Source organism: Lampris incognitus, chromosome 6 (assembly GCF_029633865.1).
Source record: "Lampris incognitus isolate fLamInc1 chromosome 6, fLamInc1.hap2, whole genome shotgun sequence".
In the NCBI taxonomy this organism is placed as follows: Eukaryota; Metazoa; Chordata; class Actinopteri; order Lampriformes; family Lampridae; genus Lampris; species Lampris incognitus.
Window position 1 is genome coordinate 45,680,908 of NC_079216.1, and position 21,105 is coordinate 45,702,012.

At 44.0% G+C, this 21,105-nt stretch overlaps 1 protein-coding gene across 1 annotated transcript in view; it reads right to left on the minus strand.

The window, feature by feature from the left end:
* pdhx (pyruvate dehydrogenase complex component X) overlaps positions 1 to 21,105 on the minus strand; it is a 60,179-nt gene that overhangs the window by 27,323 nt on the left and 11,751 nt on the right. Inside the window, exons 3-6 of the mRNA XM_056281921.1 lie at positions 14,500 to 14,583; positions 11,558 to 11,658; positions 2,162 to 2,361; positions 1,022 to 1,120 (exon numbers count right to left, since the gene is read on the minus strand). Of these exons, the coding sequence (XP_056137896.1) occupies positions 1,022 to 1,120; positions 2,162 to 2,361; positions 11,558 to 11,658; positions 14,500 to 14,583 (484 nt within the window). The remainder of the gene's footprint in view (positions 1 to 1,021; positions 1,121 to 2,161; positions 2,362 to 11,557; positions 11,659 to 14,499; positions 14,584 to 21,105) is intronic.

The window sequence follows — 21,105 nt, forward strand, 5'->3', positions numbered from 1 at the left end:
CAGATATGTCTGATTTAAGTATAAGACAACTCCTTTTTCTTTTTAGCCTTTTTAAGTTAGAGAGTTAACTTGAAGTGCCAGTGAGCCATACGCATTTAAAATGTGTGTGGTCAGGGGCATCAGGGCCCTGTCTGTTTAGCACGTACTGTTCAATAGTGCTCTCTGTGTGGCAACAAGGAGCTGTATTCCCACTAACCACAGCTGTAACTGGGAAGGCCAGAATGAAATGAGAAACTAGATTCATACACCGGCCACACTGAAATTTGTGTCTGGCAGTTCCAGCTCGCTGAACTTGAGTTTAACACACATTTGAGACTGTCGCTGCAGATCATAAACTTAAGAAAAAAAAAAAAGGTTTTAGCAATCATGGCAATTAAACCATTAAATTTGTACTTTTAAAGCATATTATTTAAAGCCTGCTAACTAGGACGGCATGCATGAAAAGGAGAAACAACAATGAGTTTCTAAGATTTTTTGTGTGGTATTTCTACACCAGATTTTTCATATATTTTCAATTTTACCCTCCCTCACTCATACACATACCTACAACAACATATGGCATGCGTTTCTGTGGTCACCAGTGGGTGCTGGAGACTGGGTTGCCATGACAACCACAGCGATTTAATGAGATTCCCCAGCAGGGTGTGAGATGGATAACAAGAGCATTCCATCAGGTCCCCGCTGACACCAGGTAGCCATTAGAGTCCTGTGTGTTTGTTGGTGCATGCGTATAGATTCACAGCTTTTTGTGGTGTGAATGCACCTTTATAACAGGATTGAAGTACATGAAATCCTCACCGCTTTTGTCACATTCTTTCACTTATCTACACTCTCCCACATTTCCATTCGCCCAGCCTACACTCTCCCGTTCCAGTGCCCTGTCACTTCACCCTGATGCTGAGATATATATGCAGTGCTAACACATCAGGGCCGTGCCTGGGCAGCCACAGAAAAAAAAAAAAAACAAAAAAAACATCTCATTGCTAAGCACGCCACTCAAAACCATTCTACCTATACTCACTCTTTGGTGATAAGTCCCCTGGGCCCTGTGGGTGTGGCCAACTTGGGGTCCAGGCCATGGGTGTCCAAGATGTGTCTTGCTGCTGGACTCAAACGTAACCTGGAGAAAACAAGAAGATCTCAAAAAGGCTTTCTGAATTTTCATGACAGGTTTCAAACAAATTATAAACATAATTTTGTAGCAACCTTTTTGAAATTAATAAGTGATTGTGGTATATTTGTGTATAACTTCATATGTAAAATCAGAGTCACTTCCTATGCCGTGTTCCTGTCCAAAGAAAACTGTTGTTTGTATTCTAACTGAGTGTGAAAAAGTAACTAAGCATTTCTGTGCGATCTCGGCCTGCTATGCTTACAGGTGATGTGCTTTTTTGCGCATCATCTGTAACCCTTAACACCCACTAATTTGAAACATTACCATGGTTAAAACTGGAAAATGAGAATATCAAATGGAGCCCACTTTGAGTGTGTGTTGTAGTGACTGCTTTGCTTCTCTGCCATTTATTTTGTCAACAGGATTAGTTAGGCAGAAGGCTACATGTTTTGATGGGTGGATAGTGTGGAAGCATCCTACTCAGCATTCTGTACATGGTGGTGGTTACTAAGCCCTGATTGGACAGGTACTTTTTCCAAAGCAACACCTGGTTTTTGGATTCCAGCAACGTCTTTTATGCCATCTGTCTCAAAGACAACAGCAAGGTGTTTTTTGTTTTTGTTTTTTTTCCTTTATAGCAGAAGAACAGGAGCTATTTTCACAGATGAGGTCAAGTAGAATTTCTAAACTTGTACATGTGCCATAAAGAAATCCCTATATTTCCAAAAAGGTTTCATTCCAAGTGGCAGACACATTGCATAGGGAAAACAAGGCTTCTAGGAAAGTGATCCAAAAGACGATTGTGTCATACCCATAGCCATTGCACTGTACGGCGAAACTGATTCAATAATAAGTCCAAGCAAGTGTCACTTGGTGCCATGTTAAGAAAGGTATCCTCAAACCTTTTTTATAGTTCTATACACCTCCTCCAGCCTGAACTCCACAAGTCTTCCAGTAAATGGGGCTGCTAATCAGCTTACTCTTGGGCTAGTTATATTTTGTCTGTGTGAAATGAGGTAAGCAGAAAAGGAAGGAGGCCACACTCACGGTCCTGAGGTAATTGGTTTGGATGGAAGCGATGGAGGTGGAGCAGCAGGGATCCCAACCGGAGCAGCGGCTGCAGGTGGGGCAGGAGAGGGAGCTGTTGCCTCTGGAGGGGGGATCTCAACCTGTTTCCAATCCTGCCCCTCCTCCACCATGAGGGCGATGAGTGTGCCCAGTTGCACGCTGCGACTGCCCTCCTGCATCTGCAAAGTGAGCAAGAGGGCAGATTATATAGTGATAGGGACTTTAGCAACACTGGTTTATTTCACATAACTGGGGGGTGCGACAACACTAGACAAAATCAAAATATAGTTTACTTTTACCACCTTGCTAAGAAACAGAAAAAAATGTAAAAGATGAAAGAATAAGAGAAAAGCTGGAAGGTGTTTGACCAAGGTGAGACGATATATAAGGAACAAAATAACGAAACAGAGTGAGGTAGGAGCTAAGTGGCCAGTGTAATGATGAATGCCTCTTGACAGCCAGTTGATTAAGGCAGCTAACCAGGGACCTATCAAACAGTTACACAGCCTTATCCACTCACTTCATCTCTTTTCCCTGCTGACCTGACAAATCATACACCAAGAACAGCCATCTTTAACGGATAAAGCAATGGATGGGTTTTTGCTCCCCATAGCTGTCAACTATTGATTCACTCTCTTGTTATGGAGCAATCAAAATACACTACAGGCCTTGCTCGTGCCACTTCAGACAAGGATAGGTGTTGTCCCTTAATCAATATTGATCAGGCCTAAATCTAGATTAAATTTCCGATACAATGGACAGGTCAGCACTGCTGCACTTGATCCAGTCCCAAAGGGATCTGCTTAGCGAGCTCGTATCCCTGCCAACAGTTAAGCTCTGCCCAACAAGAGAAGGGAGGGAAGAGAAATAAAAAACACAACAAAAACAAAGACATGACAGATTCCTAAGCGGTTGAGTTCCATCGCCCACAATTTGCTCTGATCAGCCAAACCAGGCCACTACAACTCTAAAAAGGCACATGTCAAAGGATAAGAGACTACCCCCAATTAGAAGGCTCAAATTCTGATGTAACCCCATGGACCCACCACCTGTGGGGATGAGCATTGGGGTTGGGTGCAATGCAAGCCGGGTGGCAGGCAAAGGCAGAGACCAGGGCATGCCGACTTCCAGCATCGCAGAGTGGTCCAGGAGGACTGACTGGGAGGAGACCCCAGGGTAGACCCAGAACTCGTCAGAGGGAATACATGGAAATTCTGGCCTTGGAACATCTTCAGATCCCCCAGGAGAAGCTGGAGGGCGTTGCTGGGGAGAAGGATGTCTGGCGTGCCCTACTTAGCTTGCCACCACCCTGACCCAACCCCAGAGAAGCGGCTGAAGATGAGATTATAAATTGTTTTATTTTCTGGATTCCTCCCCTTTTCTCCCCAATTGCATCCGGCCAATTACCCCACTCTTCCGAGCTGTACTGATCTCTGCTCAACCCCCTCTGCTAATCCGGGGAAGGCTGCAGACTACCACATGCCTCATTCAATCTATGTGGAGTCGCCAGCCACCTCTTTTCACCTGACAGTGAGTTTTGCCAGGGGGATGTAGCACATGGGAGGATCACGCTATTCAATCCAGTTCCCCCTCCCTCCCAAACAGGTGCCCTGACTGACCAGAGGAGGCGCTAGTGCAGCAACCAGGACACATACCCATATTCGACTTCCCACCCTCAGACACGGCCAACTGTGTCTGCAGGGACGCCTGACCAAGCCGGAGGTAACACAGGGATTCAAACCGCCGATCTCTGTGTTGGTGAGCAACGGAATAGACCACCATGCCACCCGGACACGAGATGAGAAATTCTAATGTACCAACATTCACCCCTTAGGTTTGGAGACCGATCTATCAGCAGCAGCTTTGGGTCCCCATTCCAATCCAGCAGGTCAGCAAACAAAAAGCAAAAATAAATTAAATGCTCCAATTAACCCATTAACTGCACCTAACTGAAAGAAGAGCAGGACATACAAACACCTGCACTCACGGGCAGAAAAGCAGATACTCTACTCTGTCTGTTTTTATGTCAGATCAGTTAAGAAATTACTGTCCTGTTGCAAAGAAACAGAGCCAAGTTGGTCTTTGTGGAAAGAAAAATAAGAACACTCTTTCACAGATTCACAGAAACGTTTCAAAAGGGAAAAATTAAAATCAAAGCTCATTTCTAAAAACAATTAAAAAAAAATTAAGATATAGTAGGACTTAACCAGTGCCTTTAAACAGGAAGGTATAATATTATCAGCTAAGTGCCTATATAAACCAGATTTTTTTGGTTCTACTATCTGACGTTTACTCCGAGGGCTAAGGGCAGTGGGTCATATGGGCATGAGTAGATGTGTGTGTATGTTTTCTATGTCTCTCTTCCTGTCCTCCATGCCTAAGCTTAATGCCTCTGCAGCACCTCTCCTGCCCAGTGGGAGGTGATGGATGAGAGTGGAGCCAAAGGGCTAGTCAGGGAAATCAGGACCTGTGGAAATTTCCATAGCGTTGCTCCCTCAGGTGCCCAAGGGATTTTTCCACATAGTACAGAGACCAAGCAGAGAAACTCAGTCCTCTGCAGATGAAATGAAAAAGGTATATACACACACACACACACACACACACACACACACACACACACACACACACACACACGTACATAAACACAAAAAGTAAGATATATATCCAGTAATATGGGTAGAGGAATATAAACTAATTGCTTATTTGTTTACAAAATTACATTTTCTAGATATATGCCTTTGCTTGCTCCCAGCTGATGGGTTTGGAATAGGCATTACCTTCAACAAACACATAGCAATCATCATAACTGACATCACATCGGGCTCCACTTATCATAGCAAGGCAGAAGCAGTTGGTTTCGTGGGTGGATTTAGATGATGGCAGTGGGGGGTGACAGCAGTAAACCCTTACCAGCTGGTGACCCTGTGTGGTTTAATTCTGCACTCCTAAGGACAAGGCCTATTCTAGACAGAATCTCGCCGATAAGATGTAGATCCTGGTATTACAGAAAGATATGATCAGACACATTTGTAAAATGGATAAAATGCGATACAGCCTGGATCTAAAGTTGTCAGCAATAGCAAAATGCTACACGAGAGTCAGGAAAACTAAAATAAATATAATCTGGTACTTTTGCGTTGAAATTCAATGCTCTAATGCCACAATTTCCTGTACTCAAATCCCTGGCTTTATTAAGTCTGTTCTTGCCTTGAAATAAAAGATAAAGAAAAGTGGAAGAGCGTGCTGCGATCATCTGTTTCTCCTTCATAACAAATTGCTGAACCTCTGGTTCAATTCTCCTCCCTGACAATTGCATTCCCATTTTTCTAAATTAGTACTTGCAGCATGCAAATCATGCAAATGGATAATAAAACATCTTCTGTGTGGTAGACGGCAGAATATTTCTCTGCCTCACCATACAGCTGAGGGAAGTCAGTGGAGAGAGCAGCCCCATATTGCTTTCAGCCGACAACTGGGATCTCAATATACACCAATTACAGGACTGAGGTATTTATAGGCAAATTTAATAAAGTTCCAGTCTCTCGTGTTCTCTAGGTGTCATCTTTAGCCCTGAGTTGACAAAATTCGTTTTTTCCAGCTGTCTTTTTATTTTTTAAACCAGCTTCACAGGTGGTGTGCAATTGAGTGTGCAGACATCTCCATTAAAGAGTGAGTGTATGCACTGTTAAATAAAAGGAATAAAAGGTACATGTGCACACTCGCTTAAAACCCTTATTTACATTGGAGTGGTGCTGGGCTCAACACTGCCATCAACTGATTGTAAAAGAGCACTGCACTGACTGTGACGCCTGTTAAAGATCAATTAGGAAGATAACCACCGGGACTAGGATTAGCTGAGACATACTCCATTAAAAAAACAAACACACAGAGACAGACACAGACAGAAAGAGACACACACAGACACAGACAGAAAGAGAGATGGCACACAGGCAGAAAGAGAGACAGACACAGACAGAATGAGAGACACAGAGAGACAGAAAGATGCACAGACACAGACATAAAGATGCACACAGACAGACAAAAGAAGAGACAGACAGACAGAAAGAGAGACACAGACAGAAAGAGAGACACAGACACAGACAGAAAGAGACACACACAGACAGGCAGAAAGAGAGAGATGCACGCAGACGGACAGAAAGAGAAAGACACACACACACACACATACACACACACAGAAAGAGAAAGACAGACAGACAGAAAGAGAGCTGCATACAGACAGACAGAAAGAGAAAGACACAGAAAGAGAGCCACACACACAGACAGACAGAAAGAGAAAAAAACCCAAGAACTGAACCCCGAAAAGAGTCCCCTGAAGCAGCTGGCACTGAGACTCACTAACCCCTTACCAAATACTAAGACCAACCAACCTCAGGCCAGCACTGCATCCCAAACAACATGAGGATAAATCAGACTATAAAACAAACCAACATGAGGATAAATCAGACTATAAAACAAACAAACATGAGGATAAATCAGACTATAAAACAAAGCAAGAACAATTATCTGAAACATTTTAACACTGAAATCAAAACTCAAAACAAACTAGAAGTCTATCAGGCCCTAAAAACAAACTATGATTTGGAAGAATACCTCTTAACTGTCAGAGATAGGGAGCAGCGACAGATCCTCACCAAATACAGGCTCAGTGACCACAGTCTAGCCATTGAAAAGGGGAGACACAAAAAGACGTGGTTGCCAAAAGAGCAACGAACATGTGGTCAGTCCATGACAGATGAGGTGGAGACAGAGGTGCACTTCCTCCTTAAATGTGACAAATTTGAAACACAGCGACGGGCTTTTGTCCAGGAGCTGGAACATGTGATTCCAGAGTACCAGGAAATGGACGATGCAAGTAAGCTGCGGGTGGTCCTGGGAGGGGGGCCAGCGGCGAGCATTGCAGCAAGATTTATATTTTCCCGCCACAACCTGAGAGACAGTGGGTGGCGGCACCTATTGCTACTGTTGTTGTTTGATATAATAATCATTGTTGTTGCTGCTGTTATTATTATAATCATTGTTGTATTGTGTTGTTGTTGTTTTACATGCTTTGGCAATATATACACAAACGTCTGTCATGCCAATAAAGCACATATTGAATTGAATTGAATTGAATTGAGAAAGTCAGAGAAAGGGCGAGACACACACAGACAGACAGAAAGAGAGACACACACAGGCAGACAGAAAGAGAAAGACAAACAGAAAGAGAGACGCACATAGAGACAAAGAGAGAGAAACACACAGACAGACAGAAAGAGAAAGACACAGACAGAAAGACAGAGACACAGATATACAGAAAAACAGACACACACAAACAGAGAGACACACACAAACAGACAGAAAGAGAAAGAAACAGACAGAAAGAGACACACACAGACAGAAAGAGAAAGACAGACACAGACAGAGACACACACAAACATACAGAAAGAGAGACACACAGAAACATATAGAAAGAGAGACACACAGACAGACAGAAAGAGACAGATGCACATACAGTCGGAAAGAGAAAGACAGACAGAAAGAGAGAGACAGACAGACAGAAACAGAAATACATAGACAGAAAGAGACACACAGACAGAGAGGGACACACACTCACACACACAGAAAGAGAGAGACGCACTCAGACAGACAAAGAGAAATACACAGACAGAAAGAGACACAGACAGAAAGAGACACACACACAATCAGATAATTAAGCAGCAAAAAAAAAATGCATTCCTCCTCCAGGGACCTCTCGTAAGAACAGCCAAGTCAAGTATTCAATTAGACTAAAATGCTCTGCTGCTCTAAGCTTGGCATTGACCATTTACTTTGGTCAAACAGATTACAGTGTGCTGTTGTACCTGTAACAGTTTTGATTTCGACCCAATGTGTCCTGTTCATTTCAGGTTCATATATTTTTTCAATTATTACAGGGTGGTATCAGTTCCTGGTACAACAGCATCCAGTGAGGAGAGCCGAGCAGAGAGCCTGTCAAATGTGGCCCCAGATGGCATTTGGGTTCACTCTGAATATAGACTGATCTCGAGCTGCTTCATGCATTTGTGCACCCAGTATGCATGCATGTGTGCATGCATACACACACACACACACACACACACACACACACACACACACACACACACACACACACACACACACACACACACACACGCACACACGCACACACACACACACACACACACACACACGGTAGACAGCCATTTACTATCTGTTTACACAAAGGACGATCTGTGAATCTATTTCTTGTGTACATTCATACTGAGGGACTTCTGTTTTGGTTTAGACAGTGAACTAGGGACAAGAGGCTCAGTGAAGGTTAGTCAGCTTGACAACTTCCTCCTCTTTTGGAGAAAGGATGACCCTGACTGTCCGGTAGCGCTCTTGGCAAATAAATTATAGTGTTGAAAAAAAAAAGATGATTTGGTTGGGAAATAGGGGAGGAAAACTATAAAATGTCAAAAAGAGGGACATTTTTTGCAAAGCTGAACAAGGCATGTCTCGCAGAGTGGAAACATGCAGCATTGATAGGAATGATGAGCTGCAATCATTGTCAACGCAGCTGTAGCCATTCAGTCCAGTATTTTAAGATGGATACACACATACAATCAGAGACAGGCAGGCAGAGACAGACACATGTACACAGATGCACACACATAGACAAAAATGACTTTTCAATCGGTTTCTCTAGGTTATATACTCCACAGTCTTGGACTTCACCTAGTTAGAAATTCAGAGTGTGCCAAAACAAAATGACCTTTGGTCTACTCGGTGTGAATGCGCTGAGGGCTAGAAAGCCATTTCTAATAACGACTGGGTTTAAAAGGTGCACTGCTGTTGGTGTTTAAATTGATCGCCAGGAGCATGGATAACAAAGTGTGTGAGGATGAAGAGAGGCATGGAGTGAGAAACTGAAAGTTGACTGTCAGCTAAGCACTGTAGAGCCTGTTCAGTATCTTCATTCATTCAGTTATCCATTCACCTGCCAAACTCTCTATTACTTGTACCAGCTAGTCATCATCCCAAACACCTGGAATAAACCATCAATCCATTCCTGCACTATGCCGTTTCCATCTCTGCTGAGCACCATTCATCTTCATATCCATCAGGTCATAGAAGGAACAGAATGTGTGACCCTATGCACGTGTGAGTTTCTGTGTCCATGTGTATTTGTGTATAGTTTCCTATGGTGTATGATTGTGATTGATTGTATCAGTGACAGATTTAAGACTGCAGCCCTGAGGTCAGGGTAGAGCAGTGCTGTAGGGGTATGATGAGACAGGTTAATGTGTGTGTGAATGGTGCTGGTAACCCCCAACACACACTGTATGCAGGGCGTAGTGCCTGCTCCCTCACCCCCTTGAGTCTAGGCCGAAAGCTGTAAAGAGCCATACTAAGAGCTGACCCCCATAAATACTCCCTGTAAAGCACTGGAAGTGCTGCCTAGCCAGGCGTTTGGCCACAGGCAGGTAATTATACTAGTATCTAAATTAGAAACCAACTGGGTGCTTAGAGAGAGCCACAACTACAACAATGTGGGCCAACATGCTGTAACCCATTGAGTGAGATATACATGGGGAGAAAACATCTTTCAGACAGTGTGACTGGCTATTGTCTTTGATTTAAAAAAAAAAAGGGAAAAAAAACAAACAAAAGAAAGTGTGTGTGTGTGTGTGTTATCTCTTCCTCGCATGGGGGGCTTATCTAATTCAGCCCTTCTTTGCCAGCTGCAGTGCCAAAGCCCCCACCCCCAACTCTTAGACAGTTGCTATGGAAACTGCCTCATCCCCATGACAGCTTAGACAAGGATGAAGTGAAGGAATAAAGAAGGGAGGGCAGTTTAAAAAAGGAGCATACTAATAAAAAGGAGAATAAAGGCATTTTTCAGCATAGAGTGGGTCACTTATGGAAAAAAAGTAGCTGTGCATGTGCCCCAATGTGTATCTGGTAGAGTTAACTGACCGAATGCTGCGTTTATCTAGGTTGCACTAACAACTGAGCCACCTGAACCCTGCTACAATGACCCCATAGCAGACCATGAATATGTTAAAAATGAAGGTTGCGTTTGTTGATGTTATGTAATATACAATCATATACATGAAAAAAGTCATGTAATGCATGGGTTCATTGTTATCTATAAGACCCGAGTAAAGAAACACCAACAAATAAATTAACAAGTGTGGCGGACACTAGGGGCTATGCCCCTCACCCAGCAGGTCTGTGAGCTGGGGGCGTGGTTTACGTTCCCGGGCTCTCTGGTGCAAAGTTGCTCCTGTTTCAGTTTGGTTTTGGAGCTGAGGAATAAAGTTCAAACTCGCCTTCGTCTCCTGTGTTTTTCCGCAAGGTTAGTCAATGGCAGCAGTTTTATCTCATTGGTGAGAGGTGCGAGGGGGTGGAGCGGTGCTGATGGGAACATTCTTTCAAGGAAATAACGATCAGTATTTCCCTCCCACACACATTCAGATCTCTGGCAGTTAGATCTGACAGTGAGGGACGATAAAACATTTTCGCTTCTATGTTCCAGAGTACAAACATGTGGCAGAGTTTGCATGAAAGACAAGAGATTGGTCTGTGTTTGACAGTCTATTAAGTATTTAAAAATCAAACAGTACACAAAGGGGGAATGGAAAGCGAAAAAGCTGTCACTTGGAAGACACATCATCAACTCTTCACTGTCACAGTACACGAAAGCCAAATTTAACAAGACAGCATAGGCAGGGGAGAACCCTGATACAGGCAGTGTATAAGTAATAATAACTAATAAGATGGATATGCATTGCTTCAACCATAAACAAAACAAATGTGAATTGCTTGACAAACATTGTCGAAAAGTATGGCTTGTCACATAGAGACAAATGGCTTTGAATATACCTCTAATCCGTCTCTGTAAAAGTAACAGGTAAAAGCTAAATGCCAAACTAAGCTATGCCTCTTCTTCTTCTTCTACATCTTTCGGCTTATTCCCTGTTTCTCTGGGTTCACCACAGTGGATTTTATAGTTTTCATCGGTACCCTGTGAGGGTACAGCACCTCCCAGCCCGGCTCTTGACCGATCCGGTAGTGAGCCTCAACAGATCCGGTATGGTCTTGTCAATCCGCATACTGATTTGGCAAAGGTTTTACGACGGATGTCCTTCCTGACACAACCACTAACCATATGGACGGGGCCACAGGTAAAGCACTGGATGCCACCCCAGTATTCATGGTTTTGCACCCACGCCTGTCGCCTGGCATGGGTGCAAACAGGCAAAAGCTAAATGCCAAACTAAGCTCTGCTTGTTCACAATTAGATAATCTCATCTCATTAACACTGAGTATCCATCTGTGAATATGTATTTGGGAGTTGTGCTTACTCACCAAGATCTTGGCCAGGACACCATCATCACTGGATTCCATGGTAACCACAGCCTTGTCCGTCTCAATTTCACAGAGGGCATCACCAACTGCCACTGCCTCGCCTGCAAACATAAAAAAATATAACTGAAATGTAAAACAAAAGTTCACTAGCTCTCTATCAATGGCCTGACCGCAAAAAAAAAATCTCTTTAATAAAGCAACAATGAGCCTAGGTGTAACATATCACTCTTTAATTGCATCCACACGACCACATAATAGAACCTTCTGCAGATTGAAAACTGTTTTGCAGATCAAAACATTTATTCACTCAATGTATATGCCCCTAGTCCATGTGAAAATCACCACCCCGATTACAAGTGGATATACAAAATGGTTGTAGCAAAAGAAAAAAAAAAGTTGGATTTTCTTTTTTCCACAGTTCGGCCAAAATATCAAAAGCAGCAACCCTAATCAATCTTTAATTGGAAAGAATCTGGGATACAGGAACCAGGAACCTGCTGTGTCTAACAGAGGGGTAGATCTTCTGCTACCCTTAAATCCCTGAAGAATCCTACTGTTCCACCACATGTGGGAGCTAGAATACATTAGCATCTGCTTAGCAATGGAAAAAGGATGGCAATTAGGAGCCTCCATTTCTCACTAGCATGCTTAGAGATCTGTATGACACTAAACCTATTTGCATACAGCTATCCAGGCAAGGCTTCTAACAGACAGACAAGGACAGTAAAACGGTTTTCTTGGGCAAAAGAAGAGTAAAAGAAACTGAGAGATAAAAGAAACTGATCATTTGATGCAAAACTCAAATAATTTATAGTGTTTCAGTGTACTTATAGTGGCCTGGACAAAGTAAATATAATAAAAAGGCAGTGATATATTTTTATTTAGCGATTTAATTAGACTAAAACATGACCCATCTCTTCCATCCCGCCAAAGGTCACTCAAAAAAAATATCTACACATCCCTGTAGAGTTACAGAGTTATCCTTATCGTAAAGCGGGTAAGTAATATAAGATTGACTCCTCTTTATTGCACATGTCAATGTCTTATGGAGAGAGAATAAAGTAAGGTAGATGATAAAAGGTTCAAGTGTCATGTTGACCTGGTCACATCACATTTATGTCTTCAGCAGAGAGAGAGAAAAAAGGGGGGGGTTGTGCTGTTGGTGGGTGGACATTGGTAACTTGGGGTCATTTTGAAGGCAAATATTGTCATGGACAGATTTGCGACACAGGCAAAAAACAGCCACCTCGCAAAACAGTCCTTTTTTGCTGAAATGTAAGGATGCTGTAGGCCCTGTGTGAAAGGAGGAGACAGAGAATTTGGGGGATGGCTGAAATGAGATGGATGACAGGGTGAGTGTGAACAGGGTTGGGTGAAGGTAAGGTTAAAGGAGCTGAAAGGAGCATTGACATCAGAAGCCCCAGAGAGCCTAGAGTAGCGAAGACAGGGCTGAATTTCTGTATGAGGCTTTGACATCATATGACCCCAGCGGTTGGGTGTAATGTGCAATATTTAAGCTCAAACAGGCATCTTCCAGCCATTTCAACTCTGTTCGAAGATCACAAAGGTCTGCTTAGTGGTTTGAAATAAGCATTAGCAGTAACATAAAGACTAAATCTACGAACTCAGCATGTCGACTTTTCCTTGAATTTAGAGAGAGGGATAAAAATAGGGAGAAGAATGAACAAAACCATTTCATTAGCCATTTCTTGACAGATGGCCTTAGTGATGGGTGAAGTCATAACTCAAGGTAATTGAAAATAGATAATTTTCTACACCTTAAACATTAGCTTATGCAATTAAATATAAACAAAGAATGATCTAAACAAGAATTTTATGAAATCAAAAGATCACATTTTTTCATTTTTTAATAAATGTTTATTTATTATTCCTTCAAAAAAATCATTTATTATATTATTATTATTATTGCCTTGCACATATTGCTTGGTGAATTTTGACACTTGAATGAAAGTGCAACCCAGATGTTTTCAGCAGAAAAGACGGAGGCCGATTTGTCTTGTATGTATGAATGTAGTAGCTATACAGGCTACATTCTGAACAGCCCTTTATCTCACTCTCACACACACACACACACACACACACACACACACACACACACACACAGATCCACATGGCAACACCGCGGACGCAAGAAGCCAATCAGAATGTGGTATATACTGCCTGCTGATAAATGGGAGTGTGGCTGCAGAGACTGGCTGAACAGCGTTGCTAAGCGGTGATGAATAGCAAGTGCCATGTTTCCCTGGACCAATTAGCCACCAGGTGTTTTGCTACTCTGAACCCAGCAGGCTTGGTTCTGTCTTGTAGAACAATGTGATGTCATCAGGTCAATAATTAGTGATGCAGCCTGTCTGTCTCCTCAGCAAGAGACAGTTGCTTGAGCATCTTGGTAACTGGGGGTGCTGGTATAGCTGGTGGTGTGGTAAATGGATAGATAATGTACAGGAGATATGCAGGTTTAAAATATACTGGGCAATAATTGCATCATTGTGTATTACAAGTCAAACCTGGACTTAGAATGCTCATCTACAGAGTTAACATGGGTCTGTCACTATGCGAGGGTAAGGGCTGGGTATAGAGATGAGAGTTGAATACACAAAAGCATGGAAAGATAAGTGGAATGTGTTAGTATTGTAGTATCGTCGTATTGGCTAGTTTTCCAGCTGGATTTGTACACATGCACAAACGGGGTTATCCATACATCCCCGATTATTTCTATTCATTGTGCTCAGTGTTTTATTATTTTGGTTCCTCTATGTCCACTCAATTTCAACATATAATTCTATGCTCAACATGTATTTCTCCTGACTGTATCCCATCATCTGCTTCTGAAAATATGATTTCCCAGTGGTGTAATTTCATTTATATCAAATCTAACCCAAAGTCATGCAGTAAAGAGTGTCCTACAGCCTGTAGCTTACCTTCCTTCTTTAGCCATTTGACTATGTTTCCCTCCTCCATTGTCGGGGAGAGAGCTGGCATTTGCACTTTGATTTGGCTGACCCCTAGTGGAAAGAAAAAGAATGACAATTTAGAAACAAATTACAGATGTGCGTTAACAAAAAGAACATCATTCCAAAAACTTCAGAAATCCAAACATTTCAATCAGTCAACATCTTCTACTACTCAGGCTATAAGAGACTCTCATATGACTGATTATGGCTGGTTAAAAATAGAGTGATTTGCAAACGTTTTAAAACGTGAACATTGTTAAATAGAAGAGGAGAGAACCCTGTGGCTGGAAAGTGGATCACAGTCATCAGAGCACAAGGATGATCAGTGCAACAATGACAGAAGAAAACAGAGCTGGCGGAAACCCCCCAAAACAAACAGAAAAACAATGTATTGTGATGTTGGCTGACAGTGCACCAAGGCTGTGATAGGTACTCCTACTGCCCAGTCCCAATCATAGCATTTCACAATCACCAGTTCTAGTCACATGGCACCAAGGGGTAGAGTTCAGACTGCTCAATACACTGAGATGGACAATCATCAGGCTGACAGAAAAAAGGATAGCATAAGCCAAACATACATTTCTTGTTTATTGTGACTTGCTTGAACTGTAGTTGACCAGTTCATTGTGCTTATTGCACAAATGTGGCAGTTTCAGCAGGACAGCACCTTATGTTATACTAGAACTCAAAGACAGCATACTTCTACTCTGTGTCATTGATGACAGTTAGGCTAAATGTGTGCATTATTGCACAACAATCCACTTGCATGACGTCTAACCTATCTCCCTTCAAGAACCTGGGTCACTTACATGTGGAGGCCCCGATGAGCAGTTTGGGGTGGGGTAAGGTAAGGTGGGGGTACAGCATCAGACAGTGATATGGGTATGAGATTACAGGTATGAAAACAGACAGATGGAGAAAGACAGAAAGAGAGGGGAAGGGAAACTGAAAAGGAGACAGAGGTTCACTTCTACCTGCCTTCTACCCAGTGCCTGTTGGGACGGGCTCCGCTTCCCCAACAACCCCAAACTGTATTAAGATGCTGTAGATAATGTATGGATGGATGGATGGACATTTCTAACTGATGACTTATTAGCAAGCTACCATTTTGGAGTCCTGTAAAATATATCCTAAGTTATATTTGGTTATACCTCGATAAATGTAACAAATGTAGAGATTGTTTCTGATGTATTATCATTATCACAGGAAGGAAAATAGAACAACCTGTGTTCCAATACTGTGCCAGAGTGTAATAGACTGGAAAAAACAACTAAGATTTTATTTTCACACAATAACCTCATGATAACTACTTTCTAGTGAATACCTTTCCTCTCTCAAATGTTTGTCTGTACTCACTAATCCTGAAATAGAAAAATAGTCCCTTACCAATGTATTCATAACTTTTGGGGCCATTAAGAGGCAATATCCTCATGGCTGTTTTGCTCAGTCATCACTAATGTCCACAAAAAAAGCAATAATTCACTTGAATTTGTCTCCGTAATTCAGCAACGTGTTTATATAAAATAGCAAAACTTCTTTCGGTGCAAATGTCAAAACAAAAATCAACATGAAAAACTGTTAAATGCGCGAAATCAACATGAACATGAAAAAGGCACATGAAATGATCAAGTGCTCAAAACATGTGTGCAACATAACAAAGAAACAATCCTTTTTGTTCTCAAATGTAGAATTCATAAAATACTATTCAGTAAAAAAAAAGAAGAAGGTATTTTCATCCCAAAATAGACTTGATCATCACAAGCCAAGGCAAGGTAATCCCTTTTTGTTTCATTTTTATACTGACACAACGTGCCTGCCCAAGAAATCTCTGCTATCCAGGGTCATGTCTGAAAGTAAAACAAGACTAGATCAAAACCTAGCATCTGGCTGGACCAATGTTGGCTGGTCAATGTTTGAAACTGTGGCCAGTTTGTTACAGGGATAGTCAGTGGTAGTGTCTAATGTGAATGCCTGGATATTAAATTCTAATCTGCAATTTTATGTAGTGGGCCCAGTAATATTTGTTGATGACGTGTACTGAAGTAGCATATCACATGACATGGTTAAGCTACGTTCGAGTAAAAAAGTGTCAATGTGGGATTCAGGGATTAAATGAATCGATAACCAGATCGAAATGATGAAGAGCGATTCGAATTGGGAAAACGATTAAATGAACCCAGGCCTAGTCACCTCATAGTCATATGGTCACCTCATACTGGGTTCATTTAATCATTAATTTAATTGTTTTCCCAGTCCAGAAATAACAAACTGTTTTAGCATCCGGGCGGTGTGGCAGTCGATTCCATTGTCTACCAACACGGGGATCGCTGGTTTGAATCCTCGTGTTACCGCTGGCTTGATCGGGCATCCCTACAGACACAATTGGCCGTGTCTTAGGGTGGGAAGCCGGATGTGGGTATATGTCCTTGTCGCTGCACTAGCGCCTCCTCTGGTCAGTTGGTGCGTCTATTCAGGGGGGCGGGGGAACTGGGGGGAATAGCGTGATCCTCCCATGCACTACGTTCCCCTGACAAAACTCCTCACTGTAAGTTGAAAAGAAGCGGCTGGCAATGCCACATGTATCGGAGGAGGCAGGGTAGTCTACAGCCCTCCCCGGATCGGCAGAGGGGGTGGAGCAGCGACCGAGACAGCTCAGAAGAGTGGGATAATTGGCCAGATGCAATTGGGGAGAAAGAAACCTAAGGTTATAAATGCAGTTGCAAGAAAAATACTTTCCACTAGGGCCAGACCCAAATATTCGAGTATTTGTTTATTGGGTGGGTATTCTGTTTTCAATTTTGGGATTCGGATATTTATTTATTTTTTGTTTTTGTTTACCAAATGTATCAATAAAGGCAAACTGCAAAAATACATTTTGTGAGCACATTCTTGTACTATATTCATAGTTTTTAATTGCACTGTTAAAATGTGGTAATATATATATATATATATACACACACACACACATATATATATATATATATATACACACACACACACACACACACACACACACACACACACACACACACACACCATCTCAGCTTGGGCGCGACATTCTTCTCACTAACAGCAGTGACGTCACACTTCAGTTCACATTGGCCGTTAAAGGGGGGACAAAATGCCAAAGACCTCAGCTGTGCTACTGTTATAATAAATGCGCTCTCTTCTTCCATTTATTACGGTTCGTTAATTTATTTTGTTATTTACTCCATCGGTAACTGATAAAAATAATAATTGTGTTTGAGTGATTTGTAATTTATTTTTCAGATAAATGTCATGAGTATTAATCACCCTGTTACACCTACCGTTACAACTATCTTATTGAAAGTATTGTTGTTATAACAGAAATAAGCATGTTTTGTATCTTTGTTTGACTCTTGTTAGGTTCAGTTTGTAAACTTTACAGACTTAGGCCAAAAGCTGACGGAATATGGAACCGGAGTTGGCCCCGCCCACTGCTCCTAGTGTATTGGAAGGGTTAAATGCAGAATACAAAATGTGTTTCAATGTATGAAATGAGAAATGACAATAAAGAAATTGTAAAAATAAATATAAATCTCATGTTGAATTTATCTGAGCTAGTATGCCGTTTCTGTGCTTGTTTCACAGCGCCTTGTCGGGCATTACCAGCCAAATCTCTCGGGATTACAGACATGCATAAAATATACCAAACCTTTTGGAAAATGTTTTTTACTAACAAATAACAACACAAACAACAATACTGTAGAACAACAGAATCCTTAACAATGAATGTCTTTAATTAAATCGAAAGACACGTGTGGGGCAGCATGGTGGCACAGTGGTTAGCATGGTCACCTCACAGCAAGAAGGCCCTGGGTTCGAGCCGTGGGGTAGTCCAACCTTTGGGATCATCCCAGGTTGTCTTCTGTGTGGAGTTTGCATGTTCTTCCCTTGTCTCCGTGGGTTTCCTCCGGGTGCTCCAGTTTCCTCCCACAGTCCAAAGACATGTAGGTCAGGTGAAACTGCCGTTCTAAATTGTCCCAAGGTGTGAATGTGTGTGTGTGTGTGGGAATGTGTGTGTGGGAGTGATGAATGCCGTCTTCCATTCGTCCCCCTCTTGGGTCCCTATCAGGTTGCAGGCACTGCGCAGGTCGATTTTGGTGAAGATGGTGGCCCCTCGGAGATGTTCAAAAGCAGTGGCCAGCAGAGAGAGAGGGTACCGGTTCTTGATGGTAATGGCATTCAAGGGCCAGTAATCTATGCAGGGGCAGAGTGTGCCATCCTTCTTCCCCACGAAGAAGAATCCAGCAGCTGCTGGGGAAGTCGATGGCTGGATAAATCCCATCTCCAAGGCCTCCTTAATATACTGCTCCATGGCAGCAGTCTCTGGAGCCGAGAGGGAGTACAGGTGTCCCCGTGGAGGGCTGGTGCTGGCGCGGAGCTCAACAGCACAGTCATAGGAGCGGTGCGGAGGAAGGACGGTTGCCCGCTTCTTACTGAACACCTCCCGGAGGTCAGCATACTCAGGAGGAACATTGATAAGGTCAACAGGGTTGTTCTCCACTGATACTGCACACCGGGGTGTCTCCCGAGGATCCTTGAGGTAGGAAAACTGGCAGAGAGGGCCCCACCCCTCCAGCCAACCTGCGGTCCAATCCAGCTATGGGTTGTGTAAGGCCAGCCAAAGATACCCCCAGCACCAGAGGATAGGCAGGTGATTCGACGAGGTGCAGGGAGATCTCCTCCCGGTGACTCCCCTCCAGGACCAATGTGACAGGGATGGTGCAAAGCCAGACCTTGCCGGACCCCAGAGGGCAGCCATCGAGGGCTGTCACGTTAATGGCCTCCTCCAAGTGTCAGGTAGGGACGCCCCACTCCTGGGCCAGGGCAATGTCTAGCAGGTTACGAGAGGCGCCGGAGTCGACAAAGGCACTGAGCTGATGTGCCTGAGAGCCCAAGGAAACAGTTGCGAACAACAACATACAGGGCTAGGGAGAGGGAGGCATGGAGACTCGACCCGTCAGAATCTCCCCAGCTACTGACGGGTCTTGTATTTTGCTGGAGCCTTGGGAAAGTGGGAGACGAAGTGGCCAGCCTCCCCGCAGTACAAACAGCAGCCCTCCCTCATCCGGTGGACACGCTCCACCCCTGACAGACTGGCCCCGCCGATCTGCATGGGCTCCTCTGCTCCCAGTGGAAGGGAGGCTGCCGCAGGCACTGGAAAGCAGACAGTAGGCTGGGTGACATAGGCACCGACCTGAAATCCATGGGCGCCCTGAGCCCCCTTCTCCCTCCACCGCTCACAGATGCGATTGTCCACTCAGGTGGTGAGTTTAATGAGTTCCTCCAGGTCATCCTGCTGCTCCCTGGCAGCCAGCTCATCTTTTATGTCCTCCGACAGTCCATGCTGATAAACGGTGAGGAGGGAGGCAGTGTTCCATCTGCTCTCTACTGGCAGCGTGTGGAACTTGACAGTGTAGTCAGCTACTGTCTCCCCTCCCTGTCGCAGGGCGTATAGTCGCTTGGCTGCCTCCTGTCCCATCACAGCATGGCTGAAAACTTGGCTCAGCTCCTCCACAAAGGTTCAGTAGGACTGGCAGGCGGGCGCATGCTGCTCCCACAAAGCAGTGGCCCATGCCATGGGAGGACCAGACAGGAGCTGTATAATAAACGAGACCTTAGCCATCTCATTTACAAACTTGGAGGGCTGAGCCCCAATGGCTAGCTCACATTGGACCAGGAACTGGCGGCGGGTCTCAGGGTTCCCAGAATACTTCTCGGGGGGGGGGGGGGGGGGGCAGGTTTGGTTCTGGGAGTCGGGATGGAGTAGAAGGCTGGTCAGTAGAGGCGGTCGGTTTGGGCGTTGCTGACACAGGTGGTGTTGTCTGGGCAGGCTGTAGCTGCTGGAGAGCGGTGGTGAGGCTGGTGATGGTGGCCATCATCTGCTGCTGTTGAGCCTGGACCTGCTGCAGCTGGGAGCGATCCACTGTCAGCTGCTGAAGCATGGGGTTGATCTCTCCAACAGACCTGGAGATGGAGCGGACACTCGCCTCCAGCGACTGCAGCTTGGTGTACCGTTCACCCAGAACTGCACCTTGGGTGGTAATGGCGGTGCGCAACTGCTCTAACTCTTGGGTCCATGTCTGCTGTACGCCACGTATTTGGACCCAATTGCGGAGAAGAGGCAGAGGCAGGTGGTAAAGTACGAAGTCTCTTTACTGGGCTTCAGCAAAACACACAATGACAAAAAACCACTGCCAAACAGGGCAGGCAATAAAGCAAACTCGAATAAACATAAAATATGAAAACTCAGCAAAACACTCTCACACAGAGGAGGCAGATGAGGGTTCAGGAAACAGGAGCTTAGCAAAAACACTCTCTCACACAGAGGAGACAGATGAGGGTTCAGGATACAAGAGTTTCCGCAAACCAACATGCCCAGCCCCCCAGTCCCCCTCCCCACGGTCCCCCAGCCCAAGACTTGACCGGGAATGTCTGCAAAACACAGAGCCAAATATTCCCCAGCACAGGTGCACCACATCACAGGCCAATCAAGGAGACTGGGCTCAGGTGAACCAAAGCACCAATCAGGAGATGGGAGAGGCCAGA